The 18,746-nt window shown below is 38.0% G+C and overlaps 1 protein-coding gene across 6 annotated transcripts in view; it reads left to right on the top strand.

Moving 5' to 3' along the window:
* The window catches only part of LOC122575525 (erythroid differentiation-related factor 1), an 89,653-nt gene extending 86,766 nt beyond the window's left edge, over positions 1-2,887 (top strand). For 4 of the 6 annotated variants that reach the window (XM_043744569.1, XM_043744567.1, XM_043744568.1 and 1 more), the window contains 5 exons: positions 83-1,135; positions 1,211-1,587; positions 1,649-1,967; positions 2,044-2,335; positions 2,417-2,887. In XM_043744569.1, the coding sequence (XP_043600504.1) occupies positions 83-1,135; positions 1,211-1,587; positions 1,649-1,967; positions 2,044-2,335; positions 2,417-2,558 (2,183 nt within the window). In that variant the 3' untranslated portion in view covers positions 2,559-2,887. The remainder of the gene's footprint in view (positions 1-82; positions 1,136-1,210; positions 1,588-1,648; positions 1,968-2,043; positions 2,336-2,416) is intronic. The other 2 variants (XM_043744571.1, XM_043744570.1) reach the window with 1 other exon arrangement.
* The last annotated feature ends 15,859 nt before the right edge of the window (positions 2,888-18,746 follow it).

Raw genomic sequence — 18,746 nt, 5'->3', positions numbered from 1 at the left:
AGTCAAGAATATATTTTAAGTACTTCAATATCTTTAATATATAAATAAGTCAACTAAATAATATATATATATATTCTTTTAGTTAAAGAGCACGCAGAATGCGAAGAACCTAAATATAAACCACCACCAATTGCAGGCACCATCGAAGAAAGATGTTTAGCCGCTCTAGATCATGTTTATCACGGACTCGAATGTCTACAGTATTTTCCGATCGAAGATAATTCTGAAGATGAACGGAAGAAAGAGGATGAAGAAGAAAAGAAGAAAAGAGTATACGAAGAGAATCATTTAAATATGGCTAAACCTTTCCAGGCAATTCCTATGCCTTATATTTCTTTGAAAGAAGATAAGAAAGAAGTTGACGTCGAAGTGAGTTCAGTAAATAATAGTCCTGTGCATAAAAAGAAATCCAAGCAAAAGAAGGTGAAGAAACTTGAAAAAATTATTTCAAAAATGGACTCTCACGAGAACGGACCAAAAGCACTGTTATGTAAGCTTAAAAATGAAACCTTACCTACATGGCAGGCACCTCAAAAAAGTGATAATATAAGTTGGAACGTTCATTTAAAGACATTATTATACGAAAAGGCTTCGTTGATTTTTGCCGTGCTCGCTGAAAATGAATATGCTAATAGAAATTACGGAGCGTCGTTAAGATATATGTTAGCAGTCCTACGTTGTCAGAAGATGTTGGAAATATTTTGTGATATACGGAACGATAAATCAATAAGCTATTTATTGGGACGTGCTGGAGACTGTTGTTTTATGGCTGTACAAGACTGGTGTAATGTCGAGAAACACAGGAGAGATTACGAGATGAAGAACGAAATTGAAGAAAGCATTGTCGAGGAGATATATCGAATGGAAGATATAGACATGAGTATGTTCATAGCTAAAAAATATACAAAAGACTATCTTGTTATAAGTTCTCTATTTAAAATACTTTATATATTTATAGATATTGAATTATTGCCACAACGTTTAGAAAGTTTAGAGTCTACCTTAGTAGCATCTTATAAGTGCTACGAGAAAGCATTGTCGTTAGAACTGATGGATATGGATAGAAATAATCTCTTAAGGCGATTAGGAAACATTCATAACGAGTTAGGTGTACTTTACATGAATCAAGCTGGAAGTAAGTATTTTTTGCATGTTATTGTATTTGTAGAAGGTACTTGCTTGGATGTTAAACCATGATACATCTTTACAGCGCGGTACCAACAAGAGAATTTAGCGGAAGAAACATCAACCTCTTCGGAAGGAGTAACAACGCTACTTACACGGTCGCTAACTCATTTGGAAGCAGGCGTGAAAGCGTTCGAAACTGTCCATGATGAAGCAAATTTAGCACTTTTACATTCAAATACCGGAAGACTTATGCGACTTTGCGCACATATGCACGTTAAACAGAACACTCAAGAACGTCACTTTTATAATAAAGCGCTTGCAAGTTATCAGAAAGCCTTGCAAGTTTTAGGTTCAAAGAAGTCAAACCCTGTAATTTGGGATACTATTACATGGGACCTGTCCACTACTTTGTTCACTATGGCTACATTATTACAGGATTATCCTACAACTGGATGCAAAGTATGTTCATTTATATTATTAATAGAAACATTTTGTTACATACATTTGATCGCAATTTTAGACTGAAGAAGAATTAGAACGGGAGGTCGTCGATATCCTACAGAAAGCTCTGAAGCATTGTGATATTGAAACTGCCGGGCCAAGGCAACCAGTATATCAATTTCGCGCTGCAATAATTCAACATCGACTCGCATCGTTATATCATCGTGTATACAGAGAATATGAACCGGATGCGGACAATATTAGAAGAAAAACAAGCTTGCAACTTTGCAAGCTGTATTACGATAAAGCTGCGAAGCTTTTGTTAGCTTTGGAACAAACTACGGAGTTTCTGACGGTGCAGATGGAAAGAGTTGCTTTAGCTGAACATCAAGCGCGTTGTACGCATTTATCTTCAATTTAATTTAATAGATAGTTTTATAATTTCTCTTCTTATTAATTAACATCATATTTCAGGTGCCACAACCTTTAACAATAAATTAAAAGCATATCAGAATGGTCTTCAGTTAATTCTACAATGTAGACCGATTATCGATATATTATGCGATAGAAACAATTCTCAGAAGCAGAATGCTATTAGCAATAAGATAGGGAAAGAAAGTATCGAGGAAGGAAAACCAACTGATGAACAGAAATTGATAGAGGATGAAGAAAGTCTAGTGGTATTGTTGGAACAGCGATTACAATTTATCTTGCGATCTTTGACGAAATTATTTGTTACTAAGAATAGTAACAGTAGCAAAAAAGAGTACGTTTGCTTAGATACATATTGCTTTGATATATTTTTGATACTGACATAAAATATACCTTATTTATCTATACGTTTCAGGTCAGAAACACTTACCAATTTGTACAAACAGTGTTACAGTAAAACATTACGGCCGGTCACGATGTCTGGTTTCAAGTTAATACAGCATATTGTACAACTTTTACGGGAGTTGGAAAAGATGTTACCACCTATAGAAACTTGAATATACTTAATTGTATATATTGTTTGTGTGCCAGTTTAAAAATAATTTATAAAGTTTCAACCAACGAACACGAGTCCTTCCCCGAGATCGATGGAATATGGTCGACGTTGAATTATCGATTCTCTTGGCCCTCTAAAAGGTCCTTCGTAATTTGGTCATTGACGCTGGTCGTTATTTCATTTGCGAGATAAAGCCTTAATGAGGGTAACGTTCTTTAACTCATGTACGAGATAGAGACTTTTTTTTATTCTAGTGTGTACATAGTGAGATGGAAGCTTTTATTTATATATGATTTATAAGCGAGAAATAAAAAGCTTATACGAATCATATTTTCGAATTGTTCAGTGAACCTCCGTACACACTGTAATGATTACAAAAAATAATGGCACCTTTATTTCTCAATAAAGAGTACTTTTGTGAGGTTGCACATTTGATTTTTATAACTTGACACATCGATTGAATCAGCTTTATAAATTTTCATAAACTGAAAATGCTGCTAAATGATACGTAGTTTAATACACTCGAATCTAATTATTCAGTATATAAACGTTACCTATAATGACGCGCTAATACTTTTTATAGTCACTATAAAATATATCCTCATTCTCAATTTGAATTTGAGACACTTCTAGTTCAATAAATCGCTCACAGATGGCGCATAACTTCGCTTTAGCACGTCCATAGATCGAACGACGCGACGTTTCAAACAATCACATGCTTGTCTATTAATTTTGAGGAAGCCGCAGAAACATTTGACCCTGTTGTTCCTTCAAGAATCGAACGGTGTTCAGCTGTTGACGTATAACAATTCTAGCTGTCATTTGCACCTCACGTTAGACCGGATTTGTACCCTCTTAAGGAGATGGTGTAAGAAGATGTGTCAAAGACAAAACAAAGAAGCGTAAAGAAAGGTTGGTCTCGATTCCTTCCTCTTTATCTTTTTTCCTGTCCAATTTCCCAGTGTTGCATCGTCCCCTCCGGATATCCGTGGTCTGACCTTTTCATTTTATCCTCCAGACCTTCCGCTACGGCGCCGAACGATTCTCGACAACTGCTTCCTCTTACAACGTCACAAGGATGTCATTTGACATTTTACATCTACCCTGCTTCATTTGCAGTCCACCATTTTGGGCCAGAAATTTCGATAAGTCTAAAGTTAATAAATATTAATATATAATATTTTGGTTAGTAGAATATTATCTTGAAACTGAGATAAAAGCTCTTCAATTTTATGCTCGCAACTTTTAGACTCTTATATATATAGGGTGACCGTTAAGTTAAATTTTAAACAGCAACATATTTATAAGAAATACGTAAAAATGAAATTTGATCAAAGGTAGGCAAAGTAATACTATATTATTTAACAAATAACTACCAAATAACCAATTTACCAAATAACTTTTATAGATATAATATACTTAAAGTTGAAATTAATGTCCGTTACGAACACAATTTGCCTTTGTTAAATCGTAGCCAAAATCTGTATCGCGAGTATAATACGATAATATGAGGTAAGAGGTTAACTTTTATGCGCATTGATTTCCATATTCTACACTGTGATTATCAAATACATGCAAAAGTACGATTTGAAAGGATCACCTTATACACCTGAGGTTGGCAACATATCACTAAATAACCAGCTTCTACCGAGGAGGAAGTTCGGGCACGCCTTTAATAAACAATCTGAAAAGTAGCCCGGGGCGGCATTGAAAAATTTCAAAATCAAGGGTCGGCTCGCTTCCCCACGGTTGTATCCGTATTTTTCCCTGGACGTATCCAATATCCACGATCGTATTTCCAGCCGAGTTGGAAGACGGTCGGGTCTGACTCCACTGCGGAAGCATTTTCTTTTTTTCAACAACTGTCGCCGAACCGCGTTTCCGCGGGGATGTCGCGTGTCTCGGGATTAAATTCACACCGTGTATCTCCAACTTGGTCCATTATTTGCTCTGCTTCATCGAGTAGTTCGCCATGGATTCTTTCGAAGGTACAAATATTAATTCGTGAAAAAATTTGCCAAAGGATAATCGAATGTTCTATATATTATCATTCTTCTCTTCTATATCTGCCTATGATCTTCCTTCGGTCGAGGACTTTCCGACTACCCGGAAGTCGATAGTCCACTTCTAGAACCACTTGCAGAAGTTCTTGATCGATGAGTATGAAGTTTCTATCTGAAAAAGTAGTTAAGTGTACTATTGGTTGTTTTTGCGTTTTAAACTTTGAACGGAGACTATTCGTGACCAAGTGAAGATAAAGCAATCTGATCAGGGGAGAAGACAGAATAAAAGAAGAAAGAAGTAGAATCTTCCTCTCTCGTTGTCAACGAAGAACAAGTTACTAAATAAACAACTAAGTAGAAATAGTTAAATTAATAAATTCCATATGATTGTTTCTACATCTTGAACTTCAAATTGGCTACGCTTTACTATCAATGGAGCGAAGATGCAACAACGTGGTGAAAGAAAACTACAGAACATAGCAACAAAGGACTACGATCTTTCTCAATTAATGGAGAATGAGTCATTAAATAAACAAAAAGGGCTTGAATGCGCGAACAGTAATGTTAGAAGGTCGGATTTAATAAACCGTGAGCGTAGACACGCTACAAAACCAAGGAAAGCCAAACTTGGAAAAACGAGGGAACCAAAAGAAAAAAGGAAAGAGGACAGTTCTTTTCGGATTTAACCACGGCGATACGCAGTCTCTTGCAAACTACGCAATAAACGAAATTGCCAAGTAGAGTAGCCGCTTTGAAAGGTCGCCGTGGGAGAGAGGTTTGGATATTATTTTCTCTGGTTCTCTGGTTGCTGGCTCTCGTATAGCCTGGTCTTTGCCATAGACGGCGTCTTTTGCGCCAGTTTGGACAGCCACTTGCGGAAGACGCACTTACACACGTGAAACGCTCACACATGCAGGGTGTTAAAAGAAGAAGGTAATATTTGCTTGTAGGTGTTCGGACGCTTCTGACGCTCGATTTATAGCGACGGTATGTAAATTTGATCAAAGTGTACAAATTAGCGACAATTTAATCGTTAGAAGCAACGTTAGTCTTTTATGGAATCATCAGACTATATGTTTAAACTATCCATCAGAAAACATAGTACTAATACATTTTAGCGCGATATTAGTCAGCATCGATTTGTTCGTACAAACGAGGTTCCACAAATTAGGTTCTAATTTCGTTCATTCGTCTGAGACTGAGATACGAGTAAAATAGAGAAGAAGGTTTGTCAGCTGATTCATTGATCTACGCAGCTATCAACGTATGTATTCCTAAAATTAAATTATTTATAATTCTTCATTGTCTCGATGTCTAAAATCACATGTTATATATATATAAGATATAATATACGTAATTTATATATATACACATTGCTCACTTATTTTTGATCAACCTGTATAGGAGAGGGATGGAGGTAAGAAGAAAGTGATATAGGAGAAAAAGAGAAAAAGCTTTCTTTTCTCACCCTCTTCGGTCCCCATTGTCGCAGTTTCCACGACTTTGAAACAATTGAATTCCGAGACGTCTTGAGAAGGGGTGGCTCGAGGAGGTCGCCATTACGCGAATTACATAATGAATCCGTCAGACGTGAAAGAAAAGGAAAAAATACCGGTTGACAGTCTAGGCTCGTCTGAAGTCGGCTGCCTTTTCTTTGCGGCGACCGATGGAATTTCGGCTTGAACAAAGAGAGAATTCCGCGAGGATGCTTCCCCCTCCTCTCTCCTTCAGTTCGTCCCACGACTTCTTCTCGCTTTCACGTGTCTTCGAGCCGTTCGAATTCAAGCCGCGTTTCTATCTTCTTCGAGCCTCTTATCTGGTTATATCAATTATGGTCGGTGCCTTTCTGTCCCAACCGCGTTTGCATTCTTTTCGTCCCCTCGCTCGAACGCGTTCTTCCACTTGGGCAGAACGACGTCGCAACGATTCGAACTCGTCAGAACTCGTCATTGATAGTTCCTTTGAACTGGACTCTTAGCTCGAGACGACAATCCGTACATATCAACTGTCGTCTTCTTTTTAAATTATGTAATTACTACACTCTGAAAGTGGACTTGGAGAAATGTACATTTTATAAAGAACGAATTTTAAAAGATGGGAAAGTCACGGTTACGATTAAAGATAAACGTAAATGTAGTAAGTTTGAGAATTAATGACTTATACTTAAGGAAAAACGGCACTTCGGCCGTAGAAGGAACGATCGAACGATATTGCAAATGAGAAAAACTGGGAAAATGAGAAGAAAAAACGAAGAGAGGATAATAACAAAGTACAAGAAACACTTAAGTATATTACGATACTTCCAAACGCAAACGATCTTATAATCCCTATAATATTCTATAGGATTCCAAGCAGAATATGCCAGGAATGGAGCCAGGAAATATTTATTCACCAAGTTTTAATTATATATCCTGTGTAGATTGGAGTTCGGGTCCGGAGTCGTTGTGGAAGGCTACAAAGCGAACGCGTGCTGTGTTTCGGTGCACATCGCGAGTGTCATAAATAATCACGTGCATATTCCTGTTCCCGAATGCCCAGCGTGTTCATGCGACCGATAATAAATTACCGGGTATGCAAACACCGGCGTGAATTATATTTGCTCGCCGGAGTTATTCCGTGACTGTCGATAATCAGCTCTTGGTGACCGAACGACTGCCAGAACACATCCCGTCAAATCACAGGAACAACTACGATTTCTGTAAACAGGATTTCTTACCTCTGTTATCCTGATCGATATATTTCACCGTTCGTTGTTCGCTTGAACGACAGAAATAGGATCGGCCGTTGTTAATTTAAATCAAAAACTGTACAAGAAGCAATTTAAAATACGCTTCGTTACGTTTTAATAGTTCTCCTGTTAGAAGAAACTCGTTAAAGGAGAATGTAAATTTTATTCTAGAATTCCAACGTTTTCAATTGTTTCATTATCGATGAGCGCTTTTTATCGGCGTTTCAATATGGTTTTTATGGAAATGACGGAAGAAGAAAAAGAAGAAGGAGAAGAAGTGGAAAGATTTGTGGCGTGGGCGCGCTCCCCTTCAATCGGTTGCGTGTATGTATTAAATGGTTAATTCATTATTTTCCAAAATACCAAAATTTTGTCAAATAGTTTCCTTACCATACAATTTCGATCATTATTTTATACAAATACAAAATTCTAGCCGATAGCTTATTTTCCTAATGGTTGTAAATTGTTATGCAAAACGTATCAGCTGGTATCCTGATACTTAGAATCAACATATGTATATGTACAACAAGCTGCGAAATATCGAATCGATCGCTAGGCAATCATGTTACGAGACGCGAGAATCGAGCAATATGGGATGGCCTAGGTTTCATATGCGGCGGAAGTTTGAACAAACAGACGCTACGTGGCTGGTTTTAAAGATCACCCTGTCCTATGGAGGAGGGCGAGGAGGACACGTCGCCTAATCCGTCGAAATTCGCCGATGCTGGAAAAGTTACGGACGAACGACCGGAACTTAGGGTGTATCGATCATCCAAGATGGATTTGCAATTCAATTTCGTGGGTCATCCTGGAGCTTCGCGTGGCTGGTCGAGTGTTTGCGGTGAACGGAACGGTGTCAATAAGGAACGAGTTGTTTGAGTTACAATTTCGGACGTTACAGTCTGTTTCACATTTAACGAACGCTCGAGTTCATTTCGGCATCTTTATATATATAGTTTTCGATCGATGCTGATGTTTTTACTCGCGTACAATTTATTCTTTCAACACCTATATAATTTATTTACTTCTTAAAACAACGAATCGATGTAGAAGCAGATTAATCTCGTAAAAGAGTTACTAGAGTAACAACTACAAGTACCAAAGTGTTTGAACGCTTATTGTGGCAACATAATCTTTATACACATCTCTATACTTGTTTCAAACTTTACCGATACAACTACGATAATCGTATTTCGTTATAGCGCTAATGAAATTTCAAAATGTAACACACACACACAATATATCTATTCATAAAAGGTCTCGCAAGTGCTGCAATACTATACGTGGCCCAAATAATCCAGAATAACAAAAACAGAAGAATAAAAAGCCGATGGAAGATAGGTATTGCGCGAGATACTTCGAAGCAATCTTGCAGGAGATAAGGAAACCACGGTAGTAGCAAGTTCTCGATACCGAAATCTAACGCGTTTTTAACGAGTACATCGGGGCGAATGATTTATGCCTCTAGTCTCGGGATTGCCACAGCCGCTGTGTACCATTTCGAGGTAAAACTTGGAAGATTACCGCGGCGAGACCGTAAAGCTCGCAATGTAAACGCGGAGGGAACGTAAAATCGGGGATTCTATTTGCTCGGCCCGATGCCTGGGATATTTATACGCCGGGAATCTCATCGTTGAATCAGGAACGTGGCTTTTTAATAAACTTAAAAGCTCCGTCGCCGTCTAAGGAAGGATCGTCCGAGCGAACTTTCGGACGTCTCCTAGCTAATTGCACTTGTAATTTCGCGTCCGTGTCTTAAACGCGCGTGTCCTTATCAACAGCAAGTTCCATCGTTTCCTTCGTCCTGCGATTTATCTTCGCTTCGTGGTCCGTGAAAACCGAGCATACTTGCAGGTTTCGAAAATTTACTTATAATTACTTTGATATTCGAACGAATCAAAGCTTTTATGAGCAGTAATCGAATCAAGAGCGTGAGAGAGGCATTGCCATTTCATTTATTTATGGAAAGTGAAAAAGATTTGGGTAGATTTGATAATTCATATTGAAGATTGTTTTATAGAATTTCTTAAACGGGAAAGATTTAATTCTTTGGACGACTTTAAGAGACGTCTTGACACTTACGTGTAAAAATCTAAAAATGTTTCGAAATGATGGAATTCTAAAATTACCAGAATACTGGTCAGAGGTCATTGAACAAAACGGTACATTGTATATTGGAAGTAACTTGCTTTCTGAATCTAAAAATTCTAAAAATCTATACGAATCCGTGAAACGAAACAATACATTCTCGTGCTTCTTAAAATATCAAATTTTAATTCTTTGTTCCAAAGCTGTAGATCGACAGCATCGTGATAATTCTTTCTACATGGTGTATTTGCGGAAGCATCAATAACGTTACGGTTCCTTATAGTTGCAGTTGCTTTTATTGGAACGTGGTCGAATTTTCCATTTACAATGTAGGATTAAGAAGCTTTGTTCTTGGTCCCTATTTTAGCACGACCGGTCGGCTAGATTCCGATTTATATCAAGTAACGTGGAAATCTGTTTGCTCAAGGGAACGTCAACGTATTTTATAGCGACGGAACGTGATTTGAGGAAGACGAGAAGGATCAGGTATGAAGGCTGGAGACATCGTGAAACGAGTAATTTGGTCAGAGGGGAAGCAATATCGTTACTTTATAACGAAGATCGCTTACAGAATTAAGAGATACAAATAACACGGGTATCAAGATACCTCGACTGTTATCGCATCGTTGCTGGCTTAACTGCAATTAACTATACGTAAGGTACAGATACAGGTAAAGTACAGGAGTACACGTAAGGTACAGAATTAAAAATTAAGTTTAAATAGCTTAAAATTAAATGCTGTATCTCGAACTCGTCTAGATCTAACGCAGCAGCTTGGTAGCAGACATCTATGACGCAACGATTCCAATTAAAGATTAAATTAGCGATACACGATAAAGAAGTCGTAACTGGGACGGAAATCCATGAAATTCGTTAATATAAATCTATTACCAATGCGACGCTAACTGGTCGATGAGAAAATATGAGAGAGTCCTCATCCCTAAGGAGGTTTCTTCGGGTTGAACCCATTACCGTACTTGTCCGGAGACGACCAACAAATTCTAATTTCCAAGCCTGGGGAAACTGGAATTAATTAATAACCCGAACGAGGTCGTATAGTTGCTTTTTCGTTCTCCGTAGTTGTACAGTTGCCCATCCATCTATTTGCGCGCCTATCTACCACGAATATCTCTCTTGGGAATGTTTCTGTCGCGATAAAAGCCCGAGGTTGGAACGTTCCCGCGTTTTCAACCCGTGCTACCGATAATGCAACTCGATGTTACCCGTCTTCGACAACGATGAATTTCGAATTTTTCTGACGGGGACAGACATAACGCGAGGCCGCGTCGAAACGATGCATAAAGCAGCGATCGCATATAACGTTACGTTTCTTTTAAATTTTAAAATCTCATTAAGATTAGCTGACGTATTTCTGCTTCTCCGGGCTTCGATCGTGTCTATTGATACGTTGCCCTTTGTTCCGTGTTGAGATTTTTAGGTACTGATACAACATGTGCGAGGACGAAAAAACGTTTTATGGAAACTTAAATGATGGAATCCTGTTGTATCAGAATAATAGAAAGGGTTTACTGAACAAAACGGGAGCGTATATATTTTATTGAAAATAAATCTATTTTCCAATACACAGTATCGTAAATTATCCTGAACGCACGAAATTGTCGAACAACTCGCTGGTATATATCTGTATTTTTTAAAACGTTACATTTGATTTATCTATTGCAAAACTCCGGATTTTGGCAATGCCGTGACGATCAATTTCACAGTTATCTTCTCACGAAATCATTCTGAAATCGAGTAAATTTAAGCCGTACTTGCATCGATCGAATGCCTTATCCATCTTGTATTCACCGTCGTGTTTGTCGTGCCTAGTGGATTCGCTTCGATATCCACGTTTATAACTCAGCCTTCTTTCCTCCTTCTACGTAGGTCGCCTGATTCTTCGCAGAATCTACGTTTCTTCGTTCATTTCTCACTATATTATCGAGAAAACATACCCCTTTCAAGCACAGTGTGTTTGACAGTTTCTGGTCGAATTAGAAGCACACGCAGATATTTCGTTTCTCGTAATAGCGCGTTAAATTTGAAACTTCGAAGAAGCACTACACCTCGTATGCACCATCTTAATACAACACTTTTGCAACTGACGAGCTTTGCTATTTGAATTTCTTCGTATCTCTCAATTCTACCAAAGATAAAGAAAAAAGTGATAAATATTTATGACATGGAAAATATTTAAACACTTCGGATGATCTTCGTTCGACGAGAATCGGGAAAGAATTGAGTTACAGCTTCTTCAAGGTCCGGTAAACATTCGAAAGGTCGCAATTTCCGACGATGCGTCGCGCGTAGAGAACAGGAATCCTCCCGACCAGTTTTTTTTCCCTCCGGTGGCAGCAATTATTTCTCGTTTAGCACGTTGCCGTATATCAGATTGACGAAAGCGGCCAACTGGATACCGACGGTCACGTACAAGCGTGCCCCGGCAATATCGTCGACCGGGATCTTTATTCTTTCTTATTACTTAATATCCCCGGTAACGAGGATAAATGTGCTGGCCCGGGCCCTCGCTAATTGCCGCGATACCACACACTCTCCTCTCATCAATCTATCACCGAGGCTAGACTTTCGAAACATCACGTGGAACAACTTTGAAATAACATCCGCCGGAATATACATTCCGTCCACCATTACTACTGTTCTCTGCTTCATTGGTTTCTTCAAATTATCTTTCATTGTATATGGATTTCTGGGCTTCCTTTTATTTCAACGCCAGCTAGAACGTATTCTTTATGATGTGTACATTCCTCGTATAAATATTTTATTCTATATCGAGGCCGCATCTTTATCCCGTTTTTTGGCTCGCGTCACCTATATTCTTTGAACCTTGGTTTATCCTATTTCGTGTTTCCTTTCTCATCTGAATTATTTCCTAAAATTGTTACCAAAATTTCGAATTATTATTTCGAATACAACGAAATACTTGGTAGCGTTTTTCTTCTTTATTGTAATTTTTTATTTTCCTTGTATCTTTGTTTAAATATTGCTTTGTTAAAAAAATATGGTAACCCGTGGCAGTAGAAACTATTGGATGATATTCTGGAAACTTGGAAGAGCATTCAAGAATTTTTGGGGATGCTTTTAAAACAGGAACATCTAAAAAGAACTATTGCATGGATTTAAATGACCCAGTACACAGGTGACGCCGTAAAAATAAGGTTGCAAGCGGAGGATTAAATAGAAACGTGATTATACAGGTTATCACTAAATTTATAAAGTCGATTCGGCACGAAGTATGAACGAGAAAAAGAGAAAGATTCGTCGGTTGATTCATTGACATGGATATATTTCGAGCGTAAAATACTGTTTTTTATAATGTAGAAAGAGCAACGATGAACCTAGAAATGCAGACGTATTATTTTTAAAAATAAACGCGTATCTTTTCAGATACATTGATTGCGCGGAATGTTCTTTTTTGCAATTGCAAGATTCCAGAATAAAGGCATTATTATAATTTGAATTTGAATGTTAATTAATAGTACACACATTAAAAATTTTGTAGTCCCAGTGTCGAGTAATCGAATGTCAGTGATCATCGTCGAGATAAAGTTTGGATAAAAAAATTTGAGCTTTCCATTTTAAACTTCCTGGTAGTACTTATCGAAACGATTATGCACATAAATTCAAAGTTTCTACGTCACTAAGTCTCTTAATTGTTGGAGTACCCAGCAGAGTTGGTAGTCTTTGTTCGCTTAAGTTGGTAATTCGACTCTCGAATTTGTACTTCTTTTCTCTAGTTCATTGCCACCATAATCCATATCGTTCGTCAGTGATCGAGACATTTTCTAGATGTTGTACATCCTGCAATGGAATTTCAATAGGAAAATACCTACTTTGTTAAATGTATGATTCGTTGTAACACAGAATAATAAAAACTACAGCTGCACACGAAGCGCGCAACAGTCCAAAAGCGAAAAAGCTTCTTGCAGGTGTATTTTCGAGCTGTATAGCGTTTCGAAACAGCTATTTGGCCGCAAAAAGATCATCGGACACTCTGCAGATTATAATACTACAGAACAGGTGACTGTCACCAATTTGGTAAAAAGCTTTTCCTACAAAAGTTATTAAAATTCATAGCGTATCCATTTAAACTTTTATTTGCCCCTGTGTACGTAACAAGGAAATTCAAGACGCAATTGAGGAATAACAACGATCGAAACATTTGACGTTTTGTAAACGCGGTCCTTGATAGATGTTTGACGACGCTAATATACGATCGATCGTCGGAATTTCGCGAAATCGATGACTTCTTCGCGCCGATACGCGCGCATTCCTATGAGATATTGGCAAACATCAAGCGTGGACCGATTGAATGAATAAACGGGACAAGGGGGAAGGAGTTTCCGGTTTCCGGGGTAATTCGTGATCGTAGAGAGAAAACACAGGGCGGGACCGGTTGGTTGCGGTTACCAGCCATTCGTACAATGTCCCGAATGAGAGGCCGCTTAACTAAATTATTCCACCAGGCTGATATTCAAACGCATTTACATTCGGCCGACCGTGAACTCCCTCTTCCTTCCCTCACCCCAGCTCATTCTAACTGCTTTATAATTATTAAACTTATGGGGTGCTAAATAAGAGCCGACAAGCGGCCGCGATCGGGAATTAGCGCGTCGAACGAAATAATCTTTCGACCTCTTCCTTTTGCTCCCATTTTCATAATAATATTCGATGTTGTATAAAGAGAATATTATCATCTATGCACTCACTACGCACTCTACGCAATCTATTCGCATAAATCGTACAATCATTATTATTATTATTATTAGACTATGCATATTTGTGGAAGATTTTTATGAACATAGTCAATTATCTTAGATATTGATCCGGAACCGTTAGAATGGCGCCAAGCACCGGAACACGTCTCATCGATAACGCATTGTCGTTATAACAACGCTCGTTCTTTCTTTTTTCCCGTTCGTCTTCCTGCCGCTCTATCACTCAGTAGTAAACATACGCGTATGGGCAGCCGCGAGGAGCCGCGTGATAAATTCAGCCTGCTTTCTAGCCGGACGCGTTCGCTTTCCCCCACAACTGTTACGATCAGGCGCGCGAAATCTCCTTCTTGTCGAAAACTCGCGTTCGTGTAAATTCGCTTGTCGACGCTTACGTCGTGTCTTTTTACCTGAGGAAATTTATCTTTGATAATTATACAGCGGGTATAGCAAACGGCACATCCAAATAATTTCATCGAACTTGACGTGTATCATCAAGATCACCGAAAATTGTTTGGTTACGCAAGACAAAAGCTGAGCAAATTGATCGACCGGTTCTAACGAAGACGGGTACGTTTGGCAATGAAGATTTTTACGAGCAAAAGTAAAGGTTCCTTAAGAGCGTGGTTTCCTGATATAACGATCGTTCCTACTGATAGTTTCTGAAGCACAAATGTATTTCAAAAGTTCCGTTTAATCCAATTATACAACAAGTTGCTAATTTCATCGTAATTTCGTCTAGTTAAAGAGTTGGTAGAAAAAAATTCTCCTCCTCTCGTTATTACCACCAACACGGTAGAAAGAGTGGAACGATCGATGGTGGTAAGAGTTACCGAAGGCAATCGCAAATTATTTCAGGCGTACCTGAGCTCTTTGATGTCCTGGCGGGGATTTTATTATGAAAATGATGTCGGGGCCTCTCTGATGAGAGCTCTTTCATTTTCACTAATACCAGTCAGGCTTGCTTCTGGTATTCGTGCTCTGATAATTTCTGTCGCTATTCACGCCCCAGTTATCGCTGCTTCCACGCGGAACGCTCTAAATCGTTATCTTTTCCCGAGACGCCACAAAAGGATCTACAGTGCTCGCCAATTTTTAATTACAACGACCGAATTTCGAAATTGGTCTGCTCTAATCTTCTGTTTCTCCTTGTAGATTTTAGTCGTTGTTTATTCCATTTTCTAAGGGAAGATTTTAGGATCGTCTATCGTTCTTGAATATTGCATGATCGTGTGTATGTCACGTTCAACGAGATGGATGAGGTTCCGTATGAGTAGCTTCGATGGACGTCTAAAATTCTTTCGCTAATTCAAACGACTACACTCGAGATGATGAATTTGACGACGATGAGCGATTGTGTAAATTCAGATATAGTTGCTAGAAATCTACCAAATGATTCGAATACTTAGGCGAACAATAAAGAACGTTTAGAAAATATATGCATCGCATATCATAATGTTTAATGTTTCTAATTTATTACTGGATCTTTAGTTTGCTCGTTTCCAAAATTTCCTAAGACGACACCCTGATGTTTTTGGCGTGAGGATTCCTCCACTTCCGTTCCTCGACTAAATCGCGATAAAAGTCATCAAGACTGTTCGTCGAACTTTTATAATATTATATTGCTTTAGAGGAGCGGAGTAAATAGAAGGCAGCACGAAGCGCTGATAGATGGTGTTTCTAAGTGTGTCTTTCGAGTTTTCACCAACTTGCCTTGTTCTCTGTCTACCATCCGTTACATTCAACCTTCTCTTTTCTCTTGTCAGGTAGTATACTCTTGCTTGGACCACCGACGACGGTACTCGTCCCTTCTGCTCTTGGAACTTTTCCCTCGGAAACAGTTCACGTTCTCCCGTTTAATGTTTAATCGGGCCTAACCGCGAGTCAAGATAATGCTCGGAGAAATACAAGCGGACGACAAACAGGCAGGAAGAGAGCGTGCATCAAAGAAATTTCAGGCCAAGAAGAACAGGTGGAAAACGCGAGCGATATAGGAAAAAAGAATCGCGAGCTATGAGAAGAGACGAGAAGCTAGTTCGAATTAGCTACAATTCTCTTCTTCCTCGTGGTCGTTGTGTTCTTTCTGTAATAGTTTTCGTCTTTCCTTCTCTGTCACACTGCCTCATTTTCTTACTGTCGTCTTCATGCACTTAGGCCACGCTCCTTCTTTCGATTTCAATTTAAACGCGATACGACCTTCGTCTTCGTTGGAATACGCTCGTCGCAAAAAAGACCCTCTTTCGTTCCTTCGTTCTCGTTACGAATGTACAATGTACAGTGTATCGTGAGAGTATATGAACATACCATACCATAACATACCATAGAAAATATATATTATTTGTATTATATATATGTCGGAGATGAAAGAACACCGGAGCCTTACTTTGGAACTTTGGGAAAATCCCGTAATATTGTAATCTAGATTCTACCATAGTCGTAATTAAACAATTGTCATTCAATCCGATTGTATTTATTCGAGATTTGTAACATTTATTCGAGCTTGTGCTCGAGGCGACGATCAGTCGCCAACGTAGCCGCGGTCAAGGGATGAACGTTTGTCTAACAAAGGTATGGAGTAATAGTATAACTCTCTTTAAAAGAAATAGTTGTAGCGACACTCGACAGTAAACATCCCAACGATCGCTGTCCACACGTAGCTCACCACACGTAGACCCTATTCTCCGGGTAAGATGATTACCAGATGTCGATGCATCTCCACGAAACATATTCAGCTAGCCTGAGGACCCGTTATAAATCTTAAGATTTAATTAACTAAAGTTCTTCAAACAGACAAACAGTCTTTGTTCCAACTACCGGAAGATAGGGGAAACCTACTTTCTTACGAATGACGCTTCCCGCTAGCAACTTTCTCTCAAGGACGGCTAGCATCCTTTTCTAACCATCGATATCGAAATTGACCAATCAACAGCAACGACAATTTCCCATACCTTCCGAACGAAAGCATCGCTCCACGAATCCGATGATCTCGTGCCCTTGGATACACCCCATCATAATTTTCCTCTGTGGCATCATCGCGACGGAAAGTCATTTTTTCGTGCGATCTGATTGACGAGATGGAATAACGTTTTTACGATCAGTGAATATTTCACAATTTGTTAACCAAGAGTCGGACTTAGACTTTGTAAGAGCATACATCTATTATCCCGTTGACCGCGGATTAGTTATCGAACCTAGGATCATTGTCATTAGCGTCTCGAGTACCCAATTACTACGGCTACTTGTCGATATCTGTAACAATCATATTTGCTCTAGTCAATATCTTCTCTATTGCATAACGACAATGTCTAGTCACAACGAAGATTCGATTCACGCCCTTAACCCCAAAACTAATCATAACGTGAAACCGACATCAGAAGTGGGATCAGTGCCGGTTATAACAGTGCAAGAGTTATAACGTATAACGTCTTATAGTATTGAGTTATAACGCATAACGTTACATAGCATTAAGTTATAACGAATAGCGTTATATAGTATTACGTATATAGTTATAACGTATAACGTGATGTAGTATTACGATATAATGTATAACGATATGTAGTATTACGTTATAACGTATAACATTATGCAGAATTACGTTATAACGTATAACGTTATATAGTACTACGATATACCGTATAACGTTATTTAGTATTACGATATACGTTATAACGTACAACCATATAACGTTATACGTTATATCGAAATACTACATAACGTTGTACGTTATCAAGTATTACCATTCAACGTTATACGATATATCGTAAAACTATACAACGTTATAAGTTACAACATAATAGTATATAACGTTATACGTTATAACGTAAAGTTACATAACGTTATACGTTATAACATATATCTACATAACGTTATACGTTATAACGTAATGTTACATAACGTTATATGTTATATCGTAATACTATATAACGTTATACGTAATAACATATATCTACACAACGTTATACGTTATAACGTAATGCTACATAACGTTATATGTTATATCGTAATACTATATAACGTTATACGTAATAACATATATCTACACAACGTTATACGTTATAACGTAATGCTACATAACCTTATACGTTATAACATATATCTCGATAACGTTATACGTTATAACGTAATGCTACATAACGTTATACGTTATAACGTAATGTTACATAACGTTATACGTTATAACACATATCTACATAACGTTATACGTTATAACGTAATGCTATATAACGTTATACGTTATAACGTAATGCTACATAACGTTATACGTTACATCCTAATACCATATAACGTTATACGCTATAACGTAATGCTACATAACGTTATACGTTATATCGAAATACTACCTAACGCCATACATAGTCACATATAACTACATAACGTTATACGTTATAACGTAATGCTACATAACGTTATACGTTATAACGAAATACTACATAACGTAGTACGTTATAGCGTAATGTTACATAACGTTATATGTTATATCGTAATACTACATAACCTTATACGTTATAACATATATCTACATAACGTTATACGTTATAACGTAATGGTACATAACGTTATACGTTACATCCTAACACCATATAACATTATACGCTATAACGTAATGCTATATAACGTTATACGTTATAACGTAATGC

Source organism: Bombus pyrosoma, linkage group LG15 (assembly GCF_014825855.1).
Source record: "Bombus pyrosoma isolate SC7728 linkage group LG15, ASM1482585v1, whole genome shotgun sequence".
In the NCBI taxonomy this organism is placed as follows: Eukaryota; Metazoa; Arthropoda; class Insecta; order Hymenoptera; family Apidae; genus Bombus; species Bombus pyrosoma.
Note: the sequence above shows the minus strand (reverse complement) of the source record. Positions and strands in the feature narration are given on the sequence as shown.